This window comes from Helicoverpa zea, chromosome 10 (genome assembly GCF_022581195.2).
Source record: "Helicoverpa zea isolate HzStark_Cry1AcR chromosome 10, ilHelZeax1.1, whole genome shotgun sequence".
NCBI classification, from domain to species: Eukaryota; Metazoa; Arthropoda; class Insecta; order Lepidoptera; family Noctuidae; genus Helicoverpa; species Helicoverpa zea.
The window spans coordinates 956,963-974,446 of NC_061461.1; the positions used below are offsets into that span (position 1 = coordinate 956,963).

Here is a 17,484-nt window from a genome sequence, read left to right on the forward strand (position 1 = left end):
ACACATCTCACACATGCATTCAAAACAGTAACCAAATTGGATTTAATGAGACAGATATTAGGGATGTTTCGTGCCATACAAAATTATTCATAGCTACTAAAATGCTCTATTCAAAGTTTTTTTTTCCCAACTAACACTGGGGTTGACGTCTCACCGACAAAGGGGTGGGCCGGGCCAAATAATTGCCAAAACGCTTCGAGACCCATTGTGTGTATTTACAATAGGGTGCACTAAGTGGGGGTAGTTTTTGTAATTGTTACTTTTAGGAGAGACGCACCCCATATTCAGTAGTATACCGGAGTTCGTGCCACGAGCTACATCAACATGTCTCGGTCGTTCTTAGTCGACGCTCTGATCAGTGATACGAAAGATTGCAAGAAAAATGAACTGTCTAGTGAGCCTATACATCCTTACGCGTTGATCGGACACCACTTGGATCCGCGTTCGAAGTACTTACCTTACCCTTACCCGGGGAACTTAAACAATCTCCTGAACATCGGCCTGCAGCAACAGCGGGCTCCGGATTTATTTAGACCATTTTTGGAGCAGTTGAATTTCCGCTATCCTTTACTGCATCAGCTGCCTCGCCCTGATTTCTACGAAGCTCAAGCTGAACCTAAACCTTTTGAAGGATACCTGAAAACTGAAGAACAAGAGCCTGTGAACTTTGTGAATAGGCGAAAGAAGTCTGTATCTCCGTATCTTCACCATCCTTATAAAGTGACTACATCTCCTTCCAAGAGTCAAGGACAGCGGTCACCTTCGTTATCCAGTGAAAGCCGGAATGGTACTCCAAGCCCACCACTGGGTCACCCAGAGGAACTTCTGCCAGGATACTCGAAGGATTTAAAACGTGTACCACTAAAGGAAGACTCCAGCAAGCGCATCAGGACAGCCTTCACGGGCACCCAACTCCTGGAATTAGAAAGAGAATTCTCAATGAATATGTATCTATCAAGATTGAGGAGAATAGAAATTGCTTCCCGTTTGAAACTGTCTGAGAAACAAGTGAAGATCTGGTTCCAGAACCGCCGCGTTAAGCTAAAGAAGGAGGAATCCCCTGTGTCTTCCGATCCTCGTGCTAAGAAGTGCTGCTGTGCTAAGAGTACCTGCTCCTCAAAAGACCAGGAAGCTTGCGATCAGGAACAAATAGACGTGGTTAGTGATCATGACAATAGTTACGAAGCTCAAAACCTTTCTCAGTATTCTTGAAGAGTAAACTTTATTGTGGAAAGACTTGAATATTTTATTCGTGGTTTTGGGATTGAATCCAAGGTTTTGTATAGCCTTTTGCAGTAAGATTTTATGATTGTTAAATTAATTGACAATGTTTAGAGGTAGATGAGTGTAAATTATTGAGACCTGCGTGAGATTCTGAAGTGCCAATTTTGTGGTTGTAAAAAATGAAATTTTCATAACGTTTGTATGATTGTAATTGATTTTTGGGATCAAATAACAAATGATAATTAACTCAATATTAGGACTGAATTTGCTTAATCGAATTTAATTTATATATTTAATCGATTTTAATTTATAACGATGTTATAAATTAAAATCGATTCTCAATTTACTTCTACTCAATGAACTATGTAATCACTGCAATTGTTTCTAGTAATTAACAAGTTGTTTAATTAAAATTGATTACACTAATAATGTCTAGATTTTACTGCTTAATATTTGTGATAGCAATAAAACTGTTTGTAACTTACTAAGCAAGTCAGGTCCAAGTTCTAATTAAGTAGAGTACGCTTGTAAAATATTTGTATATTGTTAATAATGTAAATAATAATTTATGAACAACGATTTGGTATAAATAAGATATATATATTTTGATAAATCTTTACAATTTGTTAGGGTATAATAAAATTGTACGAACTGAAATTTATTGCCTTTGATTTTTCAATTTCAACCCTTATCTACTCGTGAATGATGTTTAAAAATAACCTTTTAAAAAGCACTGAAAAATAATATAGGTATACGCAACCTACTAAATTGAAGAAAAGAAGAACATAGTGATGAAGACTACAATCGCTATGAAGCCGCTAATGGTGATCATTATTATCCAAGTTTCACATTCTGATCAAAAGTGCTGGCGAGATCAATTATTCGCTAAGTAGGTAATTTTATTTCATCTAACATTTTTATAGACATCATGCTAAAGCCTAATACATAAATTACATTGTTGAAGTGGATCAAGTAAATATTTATTTCTTTCCCTATTTATCACTTAGTACACAGACATCTTTATGCCTTTTTAAGATAGGACCTTTTAATGTAGGCCTAAACCAAATAGATATGTACATACGAACACACATCCCAATTGTATACATGGTCGGCATGTTTTCTCCTTCATACTCTTCTATCTGCCGTCTCACAAGTAATATTATTTTTATCGATATGAATCTTCATAAAAACAGAATAATTTGCTGATCACTTCTATGAACAATAGAAATATCTAACGCAATATTTTCAACTTTAATATAGTAGGAGAATAATGCAAGTACGAATACGGTGATTTCATTAAGAGCATAGTATTTGAAGAGGCCTAAAGAATTTAGGGGACATTTTATGAACGGACCTCTAATAATGCAAGCGTATTGGTGACGAGAATTTCACAAGGAATGTCATAGCGTGTGTGAATTTAATTAATTTTAATACTGTGTTAGGATGACGTTAGGAATTTAATGACTTTTTAAGAGGTATGTTTGTAGTTTGTAATTTAAATACTTATTAATATATGATGAATTAAAACTGATAATATTTTAAGACAGACTCTGTCATAACTCCCTCTTTAAATATAATCTGGTGAATGCCTGAACTGAAAACCTGCTTTATCTATAAAACTTTACGAATATAATAACATGATTTATTGCTTTCTGAAAATGGGAGTAAACCTACTGAACACACATAGTATGGACGAAATTCAACTTTTCTGCAAAACATTAATAAACACACGTTTTAATTGTTTTTCATAAAACAGTAATGGAACCCAAAACCACACATTAAAGTTGACCACAAAAGCCTCATTTTAACTGAACGCTTTTATTTTAATGTTCTTGAACATTTCAGTTTAATTACAAAGTAAATAATTATTGTTTTTCATTTCATAAAATTCTGTCGAAATAAATGGTGAACACTGAAAATTATTTAAAAGTTTTTAATATAAATTACGATGCATTTATTTGATGTAAAAGGCTTATTATGAATAATGAAAAAAGTTTGTTTGTACACCTATAAATAGTATTAATTTATAATTAGGTACCTACTATAATTTACCCTTTAATGGCAGTAAGTCATAGTTTATTGACCGATAAACAGTTACATATATACTATTATGTTAAATAGCTACCTAGCCTAAAGGATATGAGTGATACTAGGTACTACGGTAGGTGAAAATTAGGCAGGTTCTTTACTTCTTACACAAACAAATTATAAGTGCCTAGCTATAAATATTCCTATAACTTTATCGTCGGCAAAATACTACACTTAATAATTATGTAACAAATTCTTGTGATACACACCAGAAACAATTATATCTAGGCTGAAATTGACCTATAAAAACTATCTCAATAAACCAGAATACAATTACATTTCAACAGTATTTGCATTTTGCAACTATGAAACTCAGATTCAATGAATAATATTCAGAACAATAATAGACTTTGTGAAACAATGGAGAATGAAAATATAACCAACTTGGCGACTGTAAGCTACACTAAGTTATTTTACTTAGACACTCGCTTCTTCTTGATTCTATAGAAAATCTTTTGAACCAATACATGAATTTTGCATTAAAAGTTTCCTTTGATCATTTTAAGAAGACATCTTTGCTTTGATAAGATTTTATCATAATAATTACCCTATGCAAGATATTTGAAAGTTAAAGAAACACATTAAAGTTTTCTTATATGATTGATTCCGACATTTTTCTTACTAGAAAATAACTTACAGGTTGTACACCAATAAGAGCATTAGAAATTTTATTTATATCTGCAACTAAATAGATTATGCATCGTTTTATTGGGTTTCTATAAATACTATAAAAAAAGCACTGTCTCGTTGGTCTAGGGGTCGCAAGCGCGGCTGCTGTTCCCGGGTCGGGCCGAAATCGCTTTGTGGGTTTTCTTAAACTTTCACAAAGCAGCCCGTAGTCTGGAAGTTGGTGATTGATTCACCCGTGCATCGGAGAGCACGTAAATGTCGGTCCTGCGCCTGATCTCTCTCCGGTCGTATCGGATTGCCGTCCCATCGGGTTATGAGAGTAAAGGAATAGGGAGTGCACCTGTGTCTGCGCAAATGCTCGTGCACTATATGTCCTGCGCAGCTGGCTGATCTCCTTAGATGAGAACAGCCGCCGTGGCCGAAATCGGCCGTGGACGCCATTATTATTATAAATCTACTTTTGTTTACTACACCCATAAATAGATCAAGAAGAGAGATCTTTTCACGTCGATTTTACAATCATCCGTTGATATAACTTAGGTATTGTATCTGCATTTTTTTATTCTACTTCGCTGTAAGGCTTCATCAAGCACTAACTCATTATTTATTATAATTATAATAAGAATTAAATTGAATAATATAAACATAATAAATCCAGCAAAACCAACTAGCTAGATCTAAGAATCTTCCTGTATATAGTTCCTTCAATCCGAGCGCCAATCTAAAATAAATGAATCAAGCGAAGTAATTTGTACTTAGTTCACGACTGGAAACTAGTTGGCGGTCAAATTACTGAAACAACACAAATAATCAAAGTTTTACTGCCTATCTGTCTTGTTTTGAGTACAAACCTACACTATAATAAATAAATAATAATTATATTTTTGTGCATAGGTAAGACTCTGAAACGACTGCATCAACTTCGATGAGCATCAGAGAACTATACATACAAGAAACAGTAGGATTCCCTTAGACTTAAGAAAACCATAATTTGGCTGTTTTAGTATCATACCTACTGAAAGCAATAAAGCCATAAGTAGGTACTTACTTCTTTTCGATACCAATTCATAAGTATCATACAGTCGTCAGAAGAAGATTATTTACTTGACAAACGAAATGAACAGTTAATTCAATATTTTGTATGCAGCGAACCCTGCAATATCCACTTAATTCCGTAAAATCTCTGTCCCAGTTGTGTATCGAAAACTTTTCAGTCCACCACTGCCAGGTACCGATAAATAAACACAGAAGGTAAGTTTATTTACAACTTTTTTATAAGCAAATGGAGAATTAAATGCTGAAACATTTTTTCGTGTAATTTTAGCAAATAACCGCCGCCGACTCATAAATAGTTTTTTTTTTTTTTAATCTTAAGTTTGTAGGGTTTCAGAGATAATAAGAAATAATGGTATATACTGCTGTGCCGTTTGGCCGACATTATATACGTATAAGTGTTTTTTTTTTCTTGGTATCTATTCCTATCTTTTCTTTTCTGATGGTTTGGAAAAATTTATTTTCTTTATTAAACTGAAACTATTGTTGTGGTCTCTTGTTCAAAGCTAGCCTTCTGATCATTGTTACTATATAGGTACTCCTTATTTAAATCACCAGCTTTGCTTATTGAGCGTGGCTGCCATCTATTAGTTAGAATTTGAATTGGTCCCAGGTATTCAATTATAAGCTGGATTTCATTACTGTAACCTGTTTTTTTACTGAGCAATACAATTTATGTAATGTTAGATAGATTTCCGTTCAAATATCATGGACCTAATGCAATAACGGATCTATAGAAACTAATCTCAGAGTAGACTAAAGCAACAAATAACTGATTACTATCTTATTCTCCACTTTCATTCCTTATTATTTTATCCAAAATCTCCAATCCAATTCAATTACTTGGAATATATTTTGCAACCCTACAACGCAACACAACATGCGTAATAAATCTCCCACGTAGGGATTCCACCTAATGTTTGCCCAACGACCATCATCCATCTAAAATCAAATATCGTAATTATTTGCCAAAAGCATTTATTATCTATGGAGGGACGCTTTGCCGCGTGGCAGCCATACTAGTTAACCCCGCTCTATATACAGTTAAAAATATTATTGCTATTCAATTTTCAACTCTATGCAGTAGCAATAAAGCTGTAATGTTATTTTAGAATGAGAAAAATTAAATTTGTAATTCTTGACACTCACAATACACTACCAAAATATTTTATTGTTGATCAATAAATGATAGGGTTTTATTGTTAAGCGATAAAGTTCAAATTGGCGTGTTTTTTTTTTGTTAATGGTGTATTAAAGTTGGTCTCTGTATAGTTCGCCACGCGGCATCTTTTCATTGGTATCTATTTGAATTTCGAACTTCAAATTCGGAATTTGTTTTTCATCAGTCGGTTCCCGCTTACGATTGGACTGTCATCAAGTGTGTTTCTATTGTCAAATTAATTTATTTGTGTAAGAGATTTTTGGTCAGCAATTAGGGTGGGAAATTGATTATTTGTTTATGGTATTACGTTAGTATAATTAAACTTGGTTTATTTATTTATAAATTGGAATTTATTTATAGCCTATTATATTATAAACTAGAAACTATCATACTGCATTTTTTTAGTGCACACCTATAAAAAAAACTTTTAGACAGATTTTTGATTCCTATGTAAAATTAAAACTTAGGACTTTTCCATTTCTCTATTCCAAAACTATTCTCATGTTACACCAAAACAAGCACTTAAACATATTTCTACACAGGCAAAACTAAAAGAATTTATTATTCAAAAACGAGGTAAATGAAAACTTTTTTACAATAAAATTAAACCGACTTCCAAAAACACTAAAAAGCAAAAAAAAAATTAGTTTGTTTTTTTTTTTTTGCTTTTTAGTGTTTTTGGAAGTCGGTTTAATTTTATTGTGATTTTTTTTTTATTTACAGCTTTTCAGAGATACGAATAGTTGTCACTATCCATATAAGAGGAAAGTTCTCATCAATACAAAGAATATAAGCCCAAATACGAGGTATTTTACATATTCAGTTGTCGAGTTCCCTCGACCTTCTCTCGTCTCCTTCATCAGGTCAGCTCCAAACCTTCATTGTTGCAAAGGTCTCATCAATACAAATAATATAAACCCAAACACGAGGTAGTTTACATATTCAGTTGTCGAGTTCCCTCGACCCTCTCTGGTCTCCATCATCAGGTTAGCTCCAAACCTTCACTGCTGAATAGTGCTTTCAGGCATACACCTGAGAGTCAAGTTTTTACCATATGTATCCCTACAACTTTCGAAGGTTGCCCTCGATTTCTCAAGGTTTCCATCATCAGATCCTGACCTGATGACTATGGGACCAACTGGCAGCTATTCCGCGTCGAACAAAAAAAGAATCACGTAAATCGGTCTATAAACCTCGGAGTAATCGATGTACATACATAGAAAAAAAAAAACATATCGGCCGAATTGAGAACCTCCTCCTTTTTGGGAAGTCGGTTAAAAAGACCGTTAGCGTGTTGTGTTTAAGAAGAACTTAGTAAAATTATTCAGGAAAGTTCGTAATTTTGCGTGGTGCGTCGCCATTATAAAGTAACCTTGGAAGTCATGATAGAGAGTCATGATTTATTCGTTTACACTGAGATTAGGCTCTTCAGACTTTAGATGAAGGTAAGTAGGTAATGAAAAGTTTTCTTACGCTGTAATGTTTATACATACTTGGAATAATTAGGTCGAATTTGTACGTTCCGTATATGTAGCCTACTAAATTATACCGCTGCAAACTTCGTTTGTTTGTATTTTGCTTGAACGCGCTGATGTTAGGAACTACTGGGGACGTATTTGAAAACTTTTTCAGTATACATACTATAGTTACTTAACCCACTCATTGAGAAATGATTTTCGTTTCCACGTGTGCGGAGTAGTCTCCACCTACCTTGGATATTTGTATGTAGGTAAATACAAAAATTCGAACCTTATAGTCTTACAAGCATGCGCTTATTTTTACCCGACAACACGTCAAAGAAATCGCAAAACTTTTTTCAAGAATTGATTGGCGCACCCTCAAAACGGGGTCCTATTATCAAACCTACATAACGCAACAATAACGAGTGATACAATACAAGGAACAAATGACATGCGAACATATTTGCATGTCATTCGAAACGCTAGCTCGTTTTCCTATAAATCTCCTATCACGGTGACAACCGTGCGCTTTGATAATAGGGCACTGAATTCAAGGACTATGAGTGTTTTGTGTTAAGGGATTTTAAACTTTATTTCCGAGTTGTTTAAGTTTAATTTGGTTTGGTTTTCTATAGGTCATTGAATTTTGGTATTTTTTCAAGTAGATATGTGATGAATGAAGAATTTAAAGGAGATCATTCAAGTCTCGAACATTTTGTACCCAAAAATGAAAGTGCCGGCCAGAAGAAAAAAATAGTAGATTCTTGTAGAGAATAATGCCCTGAACATTTTTTACTACTACAAGAATTGTCTACAATTAACCCCCAGGCTGCTATTTGACTTTGAAAATAGCAAAAAATCCCACAATATTTGGAGCATTACATTACGGCCCCAAACTGGAGAAGGCAGCCGCTGCCTTCAAAGGACTCCTGCCCAACCTGGGAAGTCATCAAATGACCCCCCTCCCGCTGTGGGGCAGTCAGATTCTTACTGACTAAAACCCATCATGGGGAAACCAGGGCCGCGGTAATTCTTTCGAACAATCCCGCAGCCCCGATAGGCTTTGTCCCCGCTAAAAATATCGTAGTATTCTTGTCGAGGATGACCTGACGATTTTTTACTTTTATAAGGAACGTCTTCGTTAACCCCCAGACTGCTATTTGAGTTTAAAGTGAATATAAAATCTATACTTGAATGTTACGACAAATACGTCCACAGTATTTTTTTAACTAATTGAACGTCTACGATCCCCCCCCCCCCCTCCTGCGGCACACCGAGGAGATTTACTGATTTAAACCCATCATGTTCCTTCTGATAATGTACCAGGGCCGCGGTAACTCTTTCGAAAAATCCCGCAGCCCTGGCGGGCCCCACTGGGGTTTGCTGACTGTCTGAGGAGGGCTTGGGTCAACGCTCGGCGCCGACACAGGCCTGTTGTTTCTAAGGAGGCGGAGGGACGATGAGCCTCCCTAAACTCACCGCCCACAGACCGACATCTATGGTGCCGGGAGTCTTCTCGACAAACGATGCGCGTGGTGTCTTCCACGTCCACGGCAGCGGCTGGGATGAGATGCGCGAACTCTCAGTTATTCCACCGCCTCCTTCTCTGGCATGCTTCACAGAAGGAGACGAAGGCATCCCATTCCCCCTCGCCCCTATAGAATTTCGAGTGGGTCATAGTCCCTCTGTCTCCTTAGAGACAGACAACATGTGTCGTCGGCATGCATTGTTTACGCCCCCCTCAGAGAGTTAGCAAACTCTCTGAGGTCGCAAGGTAGCAAGTCGTGGTGGCCTAGTGGGCAAAGAACCGACCTCTCGAGTATGAGGGCGCGGGTTCGATTCCAGGTCAGGCAAGTACCAATGCAACTTTTCTAAGTTTGCATGTACTTTCTAAGTATATCTTAGACACCAATGACTGTGTTTCGGATGGCACGTTAAACTGTAGGTCCCGGCTGCCATTGAACATCCTTGGCAGTCGTTACGGGTAGTCAGAAGCCAGTAAGTCTGACACCAGTCTAACCAAGGGATATCGGGTTGCCCGGGTAACTGGGTTGAGGAGGTCAGATAGGCAGTCGCTTCTTGTAAAGCACTGGTACTCAGCTGAATCCGGTTAGACTGGAAGCCGACCCCAACATAGTTTGGGAAAAAGGCTCGGAGGATTCAGAGAGTTAGCAAACCCCAGGTGGCCCACCAGGGCCAAAACCTGCCGGGGCTGCGGGATTGTTCGAAAGAGTTACCGCGGCCTGGCTACATGGTCAGAAGGAACATGGTGGGTTTAAATCAGTAAGAGGCTAATCGGAGCTAATCAGTGTAGCAGGGGCCGTAATCGTAGACGTTCGGTCAGTTAACAAAAAAATAAAACCGACTCCCAAAGACACTGAAATGCAAAAAAAAATACTATTCTTAGGTGCATCGGCCTAGAAGTCGGTGGCGTATAAACTCAGGAACATCCATTAGACACTGTGTTTTTTTTGTAAAAAGGTTTTTATTTTTGGCTTTTCAGTGACAAGCATAGTTGTCACTATCTGCATTTGTGGAAAGATCTCATTAATACGAATAATATAAGCCCAAACACGAGGTAGTTTACATATTCAGTTGTCGAGTTCCCTCGACCTTCTCCAGTCTCCATCATCAGGTCAGCTCCAAACCTTCACAGTTGCAAAGGTCTCGTCAATACAAATAATATAAGCCCAAACACAAGGTAGTTTGCATATTCAGTTGTCGAGTTCCCTCCACCTTCTCTCGTCTCCATCATCAAGTCAGCTCCAAACCTTAACTGTTGCATAGTGTTATCAGACGTACACCTCATTGTCAAGTTTTTAACCTAAGCACGCCTACAATTTTCGAAAATTGCCCTCGATTTCTCAGGGTTTCCATCATCAGATCCTGACTGGGTGATTAGGGGACTACCTGGAAGGTATACCCTATCAAAAACAAAAACAAAATTGCTAATCGGTTCAGGCGTCTTTGAGTAATCTGTGAACATACATAAAAAAAGATCCCGACGAATTGAGAACCTCCTCCTTTTTGGGAAGTTGGTTAAAAAAATACTGTGGACGTTATTTGCCATAACATTCAAGTATAGATTTTTTATTCACGGTTCTCCCACTTTAAACTCAAACAGCAGTCTGGGGGTTAACCGAAGAGGTTCCTTATAATTGTAAAAAATCTTCAGGGCATCCTCGACAAGAATCGTACGATATTTTTGTGGGACAAAGCCTATAGGGGCTGCAGGATTGTTCGAAAGAATTACCCCGGCCCTGGTTTCCCCATGATGGGTTTTAGTCAGTAAGAGTCTGACTTCCCCACAGCGGGAGGGGGGTCGTTTGATGACTTCCCAGGTTGGGCAGGAGTTCTTTGAAGGCAGCAGCTTCCTTCCTCAGTTTGGGGCCGTAATGTAATGCTCCAAACATTGTGGGATTTTTTGGTATTTTCAAAGTCAAATAGCAGCCGGGGGGTTAATTGTAGACGATTCTTGTAATAGTAAAAAATGTTCAAGGCATTATTCTCTACAAGAATCAAGTATTTTTTTACTCTGGCCGGCACTTTCAGTTTTGTTTACGAAATGAATGATCTCCTTTTATAAATTAATTTAATACCTAAATTTTATTGTGAACTTAAAATGATGAGTTTGGTTTGAATAATTCAAAAATCAAAATCAAAATCAAAATCAAATTGTTTTTATTTCAAATAGGCCTTTGCAGGCTCTTATGAAACGTCAAATTAGTTGCACGGTTCCAAAAAGTTGGTCTCATGGAGAAGAGCCGGCAAGAAACTCCATAGACACTCTTTTAAAAAGTAATATTGTCACAAACATTCTATTACATAACAATAGTAAGCTGATAAAATTATACAATGCAACTGAAAGGTAAACAGTAAATCTATACAATCCAAAGAGAAAAGAAAAAGACGTTTAATTGCCAGGGAAGCAACACATGGAGAGATGAGTTATCGCCATATAATATCTTTATCGTCAACGAAGTCTTGAATTTTATAATAAGCTTTTTTAATGAGGGTGGATTTTACAGTGTTCTTAAATTTTATATCCGTGAGATCGGTTACACACTTAGGCAGCTTGTTGTAAAAACGGACACAGTTCCCTAAAAACGATTTATTCGATTTCGTTAATCTGAATCTCGGAACTACTAGTTTGTGCTTGTTTCTTGTATTAATCGAATGTATATCACTTTTAACAATAAATTGATTTAAGTTTTTGCGTACGAACATTATATTTTCAAGAATGTAAAGAGAAGGAAGTGTAAGTATTTCAATTTCTTTAAATAATTCTCTCAGTGACTCGCGAGGGCCGAGGCCATAAATTGCACGAACTGCCCTTTTCTGGAGTACAAATATTGAATTTACGTCCGCCGCTGCCCCCCACAATAAAATACCGTAGGACATAATACTATGGAAGTAAGCAAAATACACGAGCCTAGCAGTAGCAACGTCAGTAATCTGTCTTATTTTTCTGACTGCATAAGCTGCGGAACTCAGCCTTTTTGACATTGCTGAGATGTGAGCACCCCATTGCAATTTAGAGTCTATGGTGATGCCCAGGAAGACGGTTTGCTTAATAACATCTAACTTATTATCGTCCAGAACGATATTGAGCCCTACTGGTGTTACATTAGGTAAAGAGAATTTAATACATTTCGTTTTAGAAGAATTAAGAAGCAAGTTATTCGCGGCAAACCACTTGCTCAGAATAACCAAGCTATCGTTTACGTTTATGGGACTAGATTCCTTTCTGTTAATTTTGAAGACAAATGAAGTGTCATCAGCAAATAAAATAATATCAGAGAACTCAGACATCATATACGGGAGATCATTTATATAAGCTAAGAATAAAAAAGGACCTAAAATTGAGCCCTGCGGCACGCCCATTTTTACTAATGACCCAGATGAAGTTGAGCCACTTATGTCCACTACTTGCTGTCTATTTGATAGATAGGAAAGGACGAGCGCGAGAGCGTTACCACGAATTCCGTAGTGGTTCAGCTTACAAATGAGAGTGTCGTGGTCAACGCCATCGAACGCCTTAGAAAGGTCGCAGAAGATGCCCACAGCATCCCGCGAATCTTCCCAGGCGTTTAAGATTTGGGTGATCAATCTTGCACTTGCGTCAGTGGTGGACCTACCCTTTGTGAAGCCGTACTGGCGGTCATGAAATATGGTGTTTAAATTAAAATGTCTTAACATCTGATCTAACATGATCCTTTCGAAGATTTTACTAAAGGCTGGAAGGATTTAATAATAAAAAAATAATAAAATTCTAATACTAAATTTCTATTTAATTTAATACTTAATAGTTAAGGTAATAGGTTAATAACCAGTCCATTTTTTTTTCTTTGATGGTCTATGTTACATAAAGATTCATTCATGAATAGTATGTTTTTGGATTCCTTACATATTTTGTATAAAAGCGAGACAAAAGGAAATAATCATCATCTATTGACTGTTACAACAGATTTTTATTGTGTTTCCTTTTCTTATTACCATTACAATAGTCCACAACCAGTTTGATAGTTGACAAATGTTCATTTAAATCTGTTTGCGAAACATTCTCATTCGTCACGTTACGGTAATGACGAATGACAACGAAACGTAATGACGAAGTGCAATAAATGACGAAGGGTAATCACGAATTGTTTGTATTTTTTGTTTATGAGAAAAATGGTTACAATAGTATGTAATTAGTTGGTGCTATTGTTGTTTTAAGTGTATAAGTGTGTTGTGATAATATTATTTATTTCATGAAAGAAACAGGTACTTACATAATTTATAGTGTTCTCGATACATATTCTTTATGATAATGTGTAGTTAACTAAGACAAACGGTTTACCTATCTGCATGCGCAAAACATGATGAAACATGGATTGAATGTCCCATATTGGATCGCACTATCTACTAGCTATAACTTCTCTGCCGAAATCAAATTAAACTTGAGGAAAAAAATCACTTAAAACTTACGGTTACAATTATTTTTATCACCCCATACATCTCAGGCACTCATTCCATTACTGTCATCGCTTTAGACACTACAATAACATTTATCGACATTATAAACGACTGCTATCGATTAAGTGTAACACGTTAACCCTCAATCAAATAACGTAACAGCCCACAGACACAATGATAGCCAATTCGTCAAGGGTTGACATAAATTAACCATTATTTCACACCAGATCTATAGATCCTCGATCAATATGGCGGAGTGGATCCCATGAATGAAGGGCTCTTACAATCGGTGATTCGTCATACAACTTGTATGTAGTTTTGTATGAGTATTGTCCTATTGTCCGAATGCTACTTATGTCTTTTGTGTATTCTTGTATCTGAAGTGTGCAAGATGGAGAAATTGCGCGGAAACGTTAGAGGGTTGAATGCAACGGTCTTGACTGGAATGCGTAATGTTGTAACGCGAAAATCATTTTATGGTAGGTTATTTTTTTATGTGTCTTTGTGTCATATTTAGTTTTAAGAGCAGTCTTTGTAAAGTACATATTCGATGTCTTACAAATTGTGGCATGAATTATTATGATACGAGTGGAAATGAGAATAAGAAGTATGGACATTGCATTGAAGGGGAGAATCGTGAGAGTTCCCTTTATATCCACGTATTTTAAATATAAACATAATAGAAAATAACCAACAATAAGCCCAGATAATATTTCCGAAGACAATGAAAAAAAAAAACATATTTCCAAGTTACACTGTCCGCGAACAATTTGTATGAAGAAATATTCCTCTTTATACATTTTCGCAATTTCATTTCGCGCGTTATTATGTTCCCAGTTTTTTCAATTACATCTCATCTTGAAATTTTCGCTGAAAATTCAACCTGACTGAAAGGTAATAAGGTTTATTTTCACTTGAGTGGTTTGGTTAAGAGGTTTGTCGCTTGAAAGAATATTTGTTTCGTAATTCATAATTTCTTATTGTCGATCTGAAAAATGTTGTGAAGGAAAAGAACTCATTTTAAAAGGTAAGTACGTGTTAAGGGAAACTTATTAGACAGCGAAATTCTTATAAGGAATATTGAGTCTACATCGGGTATGTAAGGAGTTGTGAATAATCTTTATGTAGCATAATTGAATTTTCTTAAAAGGAATGTGTATGAATGAGGTTGAGTCTAAAAATAAACATTTGAGTACTGAAATCTTGAGACATCTTACCTACCATATTTATGTAGGTAGTTCAAGGCCTATTTTCATTGAAAGAGAGCTGTCATCTAAAAATAAAATATCTGCCTAAAACATTTTATACTAGCTGTTCGATTCGGTTTCACCCACGTCATGGAGAATCTTTTTCCCGTTCGAGGATAAAACATAGCCAATGTCCAGCGCAAATAGTGTAGCTTTCTAACAAGGAAAAAAAATTCTAATCGGTTCAGTAGATCCAGAGACACATTATAAAAAGTATTGATTCTATTGATTTGGCCAAAAAATGTGGAACGCTTCACGATTTTGCGTGTCATCCTTGCGCAGGGGCCATGCTAATCTTCTCTGTATCGTTCCAATTTTAGTATATGTACTGCCGAAGCAAGTACATTTATGCGGTACAGACGGTTGTTATCATAGAACGAGACATGCAAACTTCGCTTGCGCGATTTAGGATAACATTGTGAAATAGGGTGACGAATGATAGGGTGCGAGAGGTGTCTTTTGTCGATAATTAATCAAAATGGTTTGGGTTCGGATCTCGAGAAGTGTTTTACTTTTTGTTGTTATCATGGTTTAAAAAAATCTTTTATGTATGTCTATTTAGTGAATTTATATACTTAGCGCTTGTATTTTGTTTTAGATATTAAAAAAAAAAATCTTTTACTTGCAATATTTAGTTACTTACAAAATCTATCATCTAACTAACATAACTGCACATAGTTGCACAAATAGTTTCTATAGCCTTATTACCTACTCTTAAGATAACCTACCCTTTGTATCTCTATTTATAGGTATACCTAACATAGAACTACCGCCCACAGTCGTACGTACGTAGGTCTATCATTCGGATTGGATCGTCCACTCAACTTGCATATTTATGTATCGAATGCAAACAAGGTGCATTCGATTATTACACGACTCGACTATTGCATAATCGAATCAAATCGAAACACCGAAATTAGAATAACAAATCAACGGATTTTGAATCGAATAGAGAATATCCATATTCCAATTTTAAATATTTGCTTTTTAAATTATTTTGTTTGAACTGTAAAGGAATGGTAATTTTATTTGGTTTTTAATAAACGCTGATGGAGATTTAAATTATTATTAGTTTTATTGAGAAATGTATTTAAAATTCTTATAAAAAGTACTTAGCTGCGTTTCGGACTTTTTAAAATTTGTCTTTTCTAAGTTCTTTGTATCAGTAATTATATAGAGGTATATATTAGATGTACATACAATTTTGTAATAAATTACCTTAAAATAACTTTATCTACCCTGAAATCACTTACATAAAAGTACCAGGAGCGCATAAAACATAGGTGTTAACATTTCCCTAAACAACATTTCTCACTACAAATCCCACGTAAAAAGGTTTTAATAAAATAAACTCATACATAATAACAGCGGTCCAAACAAAACACTGGCTGGTATTCCTTTGCGGTTAATTGTATAATCCTAATTAAGTCATGAATGTTTATTAAAAGTCATGTCATGCTGGGTTTAAAATAATTTTATGGGATTATGTTCTGTTGTGATATCTGTTGGGACTTGGGACTTGGGAGTTATATGGGTAAGGAAAAGGTTGCAATTGAGAAGGTTTGTTTTCAATTGTGTTAATTCTTTTAGGTTTTAGAACATAAGTATGGGCAAGTTTGTTAAATATTCTTTTAAGAAATCCTTATTTAAACATATACATACAAGTAAAGCAGGCTTACTTATTTATTTAGACCGAAATTGATAACATTATTAAAACATACTTACCCTAATTAATTAAGTACCTAAACTTTTCATTTATTTTTTTCTCAATTAAGTATCAAAAATGATCTTCAAATATGCAAGGTGCAAAACACAATTTATTTCTACAAAAACACCCGCAATAAACAAAGAATTAATTCTACCGCGGAAATGACGGTCAATTTCGCGGTTCACCGCGCCACAACTTAAAAAGCTGTTAAAAGCATCGATGATACGTCACAAATGACTCGATTTAAAATCGAATCGGTAATCGATATAAACAATAACGTTGATGGGTATTTTATGGGTGACTTGAGTCACCTGTTGGGCGGTCACCGTGAAATTGTGTGGATCCCATAACGTGTAAGGGAGTAATGAAGTGCTTTTGATCGTTAATGTAATACTAGGTTTTTTTGTGGTAACGGTTAGAATCAAAGTTGGAAGCAGGAACTACATATAAAACACAATAATGTAATAATGACACTGTGTTTTAAAAAAGGAAACATATACCTAAGTATCGATTATAGGGAAAACTCTTGTAAGGCGTAAACCTATTTTTATCCCATTGCCAAATTATTAATTTGAGCATTCCAAATCCCAACTTATTACTCACCTGGTAGTCTCATTTTGTATGTAACTCGCTAAATAGTAAGGTAGGTATATTTCTGAAAGATAATATGTAATCCATCAACCCACAAACATATCAAGTTTAACTTCTTTAGAAGGCTATAGTCTACTCCCCAGAGACAAAAATGTGTATTCAAAAGATTGTCGTCCTAACATAAAATCTTACAGACCATTTTCAATACCAATTTACACCCCAAAGCCTGGTAAACCCAGTTCACATATAAAGTGGATCACAGCCTTGTCATATCCTCACATTTATGACAGACATCCAATAAGATTTTCAGGTGTTTTTTATAAACTCTCGTAATCCAAATGACGGTGGTAACGAATACGATTT

The 17,484-nt window shown here is 35.7% G+C and overlaps 1 protein-coding gene and 1 non-coding gene across 2 annotated transcripts; one reads left to right on the forward strand and one right to left on the reverse strand.

Moving 5' to 3' along the window:
* The first annotated feature begins 324 nt into the window (after positions 1–324).
* On the forward strand, positions 325–1,212 carry LOC124634110 (GS homeobox 1-like). Its single transcript, XM_047169531.1, has one exon. The coding sequence runs from the start codon at positions 325–327 to the stop codon at positions 1,210–1,212; it is 888 nt and encodes a 295-aa protein (XP_047025487.1).
* Positions 1,213–15,059: 13,847 nt separating this feature from the next.
* On the reverse strand, positions 15,060–15,166 carry LOC124634186. Its single transcript, XR_006984830.1, has one exon. It is a non-coding gene; the product is annotated as a U6 spliceosomal RNA (small nuclear RNA).
* Positions 15,167–17,484: the final 2,318 nt, after the last annotated feature.